The 6,357-nt window shown below is 46.2% G+C and overlaps 2 protein-coding genes across 2 annotated transcripts; both read left to right on the top strand.

The window, feature by feature from the left end:
- Positions 1-1,857: 1,857 nt before the first annotated feature.
- On the top strand, positions 1,858-2,702 carry vox (ventral homeobox). Its single transcript, XM_053874529.1, has 3 exons — positions 1,858-2,059; positions 2,142-2,362; positions 2,445-2,702. Exons 1-3 carry the CDS (start codon positions 1,858-1,860, stop codon positions 2,652-2,654), a joined length of 633 nt encoding a protein of 210 aa, XP_053730504.1. The 3' UTR covers positions 2,655-2,702.
- Positions 2,703-4,406: 1,704 nt separating this feature from the next.
- Positions 4,407-5,595, top strand: vent (ventral expressed homeobox). Its single transcript, XM_053874528.1, has 3 exons — positions 4,407-4,542; positions 4,627-4,826; positions 5,341-5,595. The coding sequence occupies exons 1-3, from the start codon at positions 4,407-4,409 to the stop codon at positions 5,593-5,595; spliced, it is 591 nt and encodes a 196-aa protein (XP_053730503.1).
- The last annotated feature ends 762 nt before the right edge of the window (positions 5,596-6,357 follow it).

The following is a 6,357-nucleotide window of genomic DNA, read 5'->3' as shown; positions in this document are numbered from 1 at the left end:
GATAGACTTATTTAGTGTTATATGAGCTTGGCGACGCTTCTCGTGGTGCGCGTCAGGCTGGACGCAGGAAATCGTCCCAGCGTGTCGGCGACGTCCCGGCAGCTCCTCTTTGTTATCGCGCAGGATCAGGAATCTTCAAAGCTTCTCGAGAATAAATGTTCGCCCCCTAAAACAACCGCGGGGCTCCTGCGATAAAGAAGAGAAGCGTCTTATCTCCACTGTCGCAACAAAACGGTCGTTTAGCCCCATTGTAGCTGCGCCAGCTCCAGCGGAGGAACTTTTACGCACCGCCGTTGCGCGCCACACAGTCTCTGACCCCTCTGGATTTCAATCCAACTGATATAAACATATCATTTTATCAATCATCCTGTCGCTCGGATCGTCTCTGGTGTCGCTGTTTTGACGATGACGCGCTCTTTGTTTGCGCTTCCAGCTTCCTCACAGCTTGTTTTACCGTATTACCATATGAAAGGCGCAACAATCAGCAGTAATTGTGTTGCTACTGTAATTCCTTTGATCGGCGATGTTTGAAGCGCCTGCGCCAAATGTTGCTTGTTGGGTCGGTGGCGCCGGAGCCCACCAGGCCATCAAACACATGGCAACAGCCAACTTTTGAGCAAACGCCTGTCTGCTCCATTTGTGGCCACCTCACGCACACGCGCGCAGAGGCGATGGGAGTGTGGGAAACCAGTGTTCACTCATTTTTATTCCTCATTTTGGGTGGTATTTGTATAAAATACATGAAATAAGTCATGTTAACAAGATGTTGACGTGTTATTTTTATTCGGTTAACAAGTGGGAAGTAACTCATATCTGTTCCATTACGAATTTTTCAAAATCAATTAATGTAATTTAAAGGTTTCTACTAGTAAAATGATGTGTCTATCAACTTTTATTTTTACATTTCACTTTATTTATTTTGGGAAAAATCTAAGGTATATATTCTGCTTTTATTCATTTGAGTGTTCATTTTGTTTCTTGTGGTTTCTACACTGTGCAGAATTCAATCTGCTCATATTTATGTTTCATGTGTTCGTCCCTGATTTGTCCTTATACAAAAACTTTCACACTCAAAAACTCAGATTTCTCTTTTGAAATGTAGAGAAATATTAGATTAGACTTCAAAATCTAACTTTAGACTCTCTGGAGAACACTTTGGCATTTTATTTTCCTATTTGTATAAATAAAAGCAAATAAATAAAATTCAGATATTATTAATTTCATACTCTTAAGTGGATCAGTTTTCTTTATAAAATGAACACCCATAAGAAAATGTACTGAATTCTGAGTCTTAATAATTTAGAAATCTTAATGTGATTCAGAACTATATGTTTGGCGTAAGGCGTTATTTACCTGTTTGTAGCAACTTTCTTTTTTCAATTATTTAAAATTGAATTCCGGCAAAATGTATTACAGGCATGTTTAGGCCTGTTTCTTGTATTTCAAATGAAGCTCTGCTGCTCTTTGGTATTCAGAGTCGCTCCTCCGTGATACCGAGATGTGACGACCCTGATAACTTCGGGGACTCCGCCACTTTCCCTCCGGTGCTCACTGTATGCGTCATGAAAGGAATGCGTCGGACCCCCGGTTTCAGCCTCCCAGGACAAATGTATGAGCTCAGGCGCTTTCTCACAGACTCGGTGGCGCCAGCTCTTCACACACTCACAGGATATGTAAAGACTTCAATAACGAGTCGTTTAGCCCAAATCATCGGGATCGATCAGGCGTTAACAAGAGCCTCTACATGTGCTAATGAAGCGGGGAGGGCGCCCAGGTGCTATAAAAGCCGGGCTGAGGGCAGGGGCTCAGACGCACTCTGACCTTTGCTGGATTTACGCACACACTCATCCGCGCATCATGAAGTTCTTCTCCGTGGAATGGATGGCCCAGAGCCACCACGACGAGGTGGCGGCCCCCACCAAGCCCCACATCCCCTGCTTGGTCCAGCCTCGACAGCCCACCTACGGTAAAGGATACCTGCAGCCAAAACCCAAACCGTCCAAAGCTTCTCTGGAACCGGCGAGCCACGACCTTGACGCACCAAAATGCGCATCACCCAGTAAGTTTCCAGCCGCCGCGCCAAGTGCATGAGTGTGTGTGAGGGGACGTGAGTCTAACCGATGTTTATTTTTTTGGTGCAGTTTCAGACGTGAGCGGCTACTCATCCGGGTATGAGAGCGAGGCGACCTCCTCCGACTGTCCCTCCGTGGATGAGAAGGAGGAGAGCCCGCAGCGGCGGGTGCGCACCAAGTTCACCCCGGAGCAGATCAGAAAGTTGGAGAAGATCTTCAACAAGCACAAATATCTGGACGCCGCGGAGAGAGAGAAGACGGCGATGAAGCTGGAGCTCTCAGAAACTCAGGTAAGAGAGAAGCCAACGCCAAATGTCACTATTGCGCCTCTCGCTGTGCCAAACTTGGGACGCTAACCGCCTCTCTCTTTAGGTCAGAACCTGGTTCCAAAACAGAAGAATGAAGCTCAAGCGTGAAGTTCAGGACATGAACGCGCAAATTCCCTCCGTCCTCTTCCACCATCAGCTGACGCCGGCGCAGTTCCACGACGTCAGAGCCCACTACTCCCCCGGATACTTCCCGCTCCCCCAGATGGCCCTGCAGCAGCAGCACGCTCCGCTCATGATCCCTCACTTCTACTGAAGACTCCCACAGACTCCCACTTGTGTCACTTAACAGAAAGACGTGCAATCGAACGAGAGAATTATTGTATATATTTAAATATTAATATTTATGTTTAAATAAAGTTTTATATTCAAGCTATAAGTATGACGTCATTGTGCTTCTGTGGATCCTCTCCATACTGGCTCAGAGATTTCCTTTCAAAAACCCGAATTCATCACACTTTAAGTAATGTGAGATGCCTTCAAATGTTATATTTACCTTCAAATATAGTTTTGTTTTTAGGCTATTCACTGAGGAGCAGTTTATCTTAAAGGATTAAAGCCAACACATTTTAAAGAAGTACACTTTATTGAGTGTTTTAGGAGATTTGCTTTAAAACAGACTACAGACCAACAAATCTACAGTTGTTCTGTTAAGTCTCAAGAGTTTTTAAGGGATTAAAACAAACACAGTTTCTATAAAGACAAATAAAATACCAAACCAAACATTAGAGGGTCTTACTTGCTGTTTTTTTCATGTAAGATAAATAAATGATTTACATATGAGTTCCATGGTTCAAGAGACGTTTTAGTTTGAAGCTTCAACTCTATATTTTTGTTTTCTCTGTAGGAACTCATTTTCAATATGTATAATTTTGTGTTGTATTACTGACTGATTTTAAGATCTGGTTCTTAACCAGATTTATTTTTGCTTTACTTCTGCTTTTCTGAGGTAAAAAAAAAAGTTTATTGTATAGTGTATTTCATATTTTCAAATATCTGTAACTTTGTTCCAAAGAAAAGCCGTGAATATGAATTCACTTTTCACAGTGCAGGACAGTTCTGTTTACACTTTTTCACAAAGAAACGCTTCGGATCCGCCACCAAATAAACCGCTGTTTAAACGCCGCGGATCGTCCACTTATCTCCCCCGCAGGGCGCATGATATGATCATATATTGGCGTGGATTAGTCCGACATGAATATATTATCCCCCTCTTTATCTGCAGATGAGAGAAATACGAGGGAGCCGATCCAAATGCGGATCTTATCTGCGCCTCTTTTGTGTGGATCTGATGTGATCCTCCTCGAACAGAGTCGGCCGATAAGGCAGCAAACACGCCGGAGTGAATGTAATAGAGAGGAGATCACTCAGATGTTAAAGTCAATGAGCGGAGCGGGGCGCAGATATTGACCGTGTCAACAAAGAGCGGGGGGCTTTCAAATGCGCCACTTTCTTGCACTTCAAACGGCCAGGTAACGGGGAGATCATGGCCAACAATTAGTCGTAATTACGCGGCTCATTGATGAGTTTACACGGACCCCAGGGGCCCCTCCGTCCTGGCTCCTGAGAGTCTGGGCTTTTGTGTACCAGCCAGTTTAATCGGAGGGGTTTGAAGTGCGAGGCCACAAACCCGATCCACCAAAACTCCACACGCCGAAGAAACGCGTCTCTCCATCTGAGGCGGTTTTTTCAGCGCAGATCAAACGCTGCGTCCTCCTCCGTCGTCGCGGATGCAGACGTGGATCACTTCATGCAGAGAGATGTCAGGTACCTGACACTCAGACTTGCTGGCGCCGGATGGTCCCCCCGAGCCGGGGACGTGAGAAAAGCCACAGCGCCACCCTCTATTAACCTCAATTACAACCACCATCAGGTTTCTATCGTTCCGCTGAGAACCTCTTTGCATATGCAAATAGAGGCGCGCGTCACTCCTATATAGGAGGTCAGGAGTCACCCGAGGGCCACTGTCAGCGACCCTCTGGATCAGCGCAGCGCACTTGGACTAAGCATGGCCAACTTTTCCGTGGAGTGGCTCTCTCAAAGTTACTACAAGGAGCAGACGCCGGAGAAGACGCCTCACTCGGAGCTCCAGGATTATGAGGGGAGTCAGTCAGCACGCGATTGTCGCGCGTCTTCGCCCAACAGTGAGTTATCTGACTCTTCTCCTTTTCATTCAAGAGTTTGATTGTGCTCAAGTCGGTTAAGTGTCTCCGTCTGTCCTCCGTCAGACAGTTGCGGCTACACCTCGGGGTCCGAGAGCGAGGTGGGTGACGACAGCGAAGGGGAAAGCGGCCAGCAAAGGCGAGTCCGGACCAAGTTCACCTCGGAACAAGTGAGGAAACTGGAGAACACGTTCAACAAGCACAAGTATCTGGGAGCCACGCAGAGGAGGAGGATTGCGGAGAAGCTGAGCCTCTCGGAAACTCAGGTGTGTCTCGAATCAACTTCTGGAACCCTCTGTTCTGTTCTGTTCTGTTCTCTTCTGTTCTGTTCTCTTCTGTTCTCTTCACTTCTCCCTTTTCTCTTCTCTTCTCTTCTCTTCTCTTCTCTTCTCTTCTCCCCTCTTCCCTCCTTTCCTCTTCCCTCCTCTCCTCTGCTCTCCTCTCCTCTCCTCTTCTCTCCTCTTCCCTCCTCTCCTCTCCTCTCATCTCCTCTGCTCTCCTCTGCTCTCCTCTCCTCTCCTCTCCTCTCCTCTTCCCTCCTCTCCTCTCCTCTTCCCTCCTCTCCTCTCCTCTGCTCTCCTCTCCTCTCCTCTCCTCTTCCCTCCTCTCCTCTTCCCTCCTCTCCTCTCCTCTCCTCTGCTCTCCTCTGCTCTCCTCTCCTCTGCTCTCCTCTCCTCTCCTCTCCTCTCCTCTCCTCTCCTCTCCTCTCCTCTGCTCTCCTCTCCTCTCCTCTCCTCTCCTCTTCAACTTCAAGTTTCTAATGATTTCTCGCGCTCGCAGGTGAAGACGTGGTTCCAGAACAGGAGGATGAAGCTGAAGCGGGAGGTGCAGGAGGTGCGGCCGGAGTTTTTGTCGGTGCCTGCTGCTTTGCTGCCGCCGGTTCTGTTTCAGCACCACGTCCTGGGAGGACAGCTCCACGATCCAAGCGCCTACTACGCGCATGCGCAGCAGCCACTCCACCGGCCGGTCCTTCCCGCCCCTCTGCACCATCACCACCGCGCGCTCCCTGTCATCCTCCCTCCAGCCTACTACTGACCAGCTGGGGCCAGTTATTCTTGTCTAGAATCTAGATGTGTTGCTCTCTCTCTCTCGTTTTTGGAGAGTGTCTCTAATATGAAAGCACTGAAGCTACTGTAACTTATAATATCACTCGTTTTAATGTTATTTCTACGCAAAATAATGTGTTTAATGATTAAATAAACAATGTAAAACACGTTCAATGTATTGTTTCATTCATGAGCCTGATCTCGAAACTTCAAAGACATGTATTTAATATTCTTCAGTTAAAACTGACACGCAAACAAATGCAAACTACTCAAAATACCAGCAAAGACGGTCTTATTAACCTTGAATATATTTCTTAGAATCAAGTGAATAAAACTAAATACAGACAAAACACGTGTCAAAGGTTTCGGAAGTGAATTTTACACGACAATGCACAACTTTTTTTTGATTCGTTGAATTCGTCGCTCATGATCATGTAAAGACATTCTTCATTCAAAAAGTGACATTTCTTCATTCTTCTTCTAGAACTGCTCTTCTCAGAATCAAAGTGCAATGGTCAGTGGGGATCCCACCAAGTAGGAAAGTGTTTTGGAGTAAAGTGCTGACAGGAAATATAAAATAAAAACTGTGCTAAAGTACGCCACCTTTTCATTCACCCTGGTTTTAATATGTTTGTATTTGAAGCTACAACTTAAGCATCTTGTCCTTGTCCTGTTATAAATGTTTCCTGAAATTGTCATTTAAATAAGTTCACAGCTTGGAATGATTCTAGCAAGCAAAGACACTGACGGT

Source organism: Synchiropus splendidus, chromosome 9 (assembly GCF_027744825.2).
Source record: "Synchiropus splendidus isolate RoL2022-P1 chromosome 9, RoL_Sspl_1.0, whole genome shotgun sequence".
NCBI lineage: Eukaryota > Metazoa > Chordata > Actinopteri > Syngnathiformes > Callionymidae > Synchiropus > Synchiropus splendidus.
The sequence above is the reverse complement of the archived record's forward strand: the minus strand, read 5'-3'. Positions and strand labels throughout refer to the sequence as shown.

Bases quoted from the DNA above. Each gene is read 5' to 3' on its own strand.
- vox (XM_053874529.1), top strand. From the start codon at position 1,858: ATGAAGTTCTTCTCCGTGGAATGGATGGCCCAGAGCCACCACGACGAG. The intron at 2,060-2,141 runs GTAAGTTTCCAG...TTTTTGGTGCAG, and splicing joins ACCAAAATGCGCATCACCCA to TTTCAGACGTGAGCGGCTAC. The intron at 2,363-2,444 runs GTAAGAGAGAAG...CTCTCTCTTTAG, and splicing joins TGGAGCTCTCAGAAACTCAG to GTCAGAACCTGGTTCCAAAA.
- vent (XM_053874528.1), top strand. From the start codon at position 4,407: ATGGCCAACTTTTCCGTGGAGTGGCTCTCTCAAAGTTACTACAAGGAG. The intron at 4,543-4,626 runs GTGAGTTATCTG...GTCCTCCGTCAG, and splicing joins TCGCGCGTCTTCGCCCAACA to ACAGTTGCGGCTACACCTCG. The intron at 4,827-5,340 runs GTGTGTCTCGAA...TCGCGCTCGCAG, and splicing joins TGAGCCTCTCGGAAACTCAG to GTGAAGACGTGGTTCCAGAA.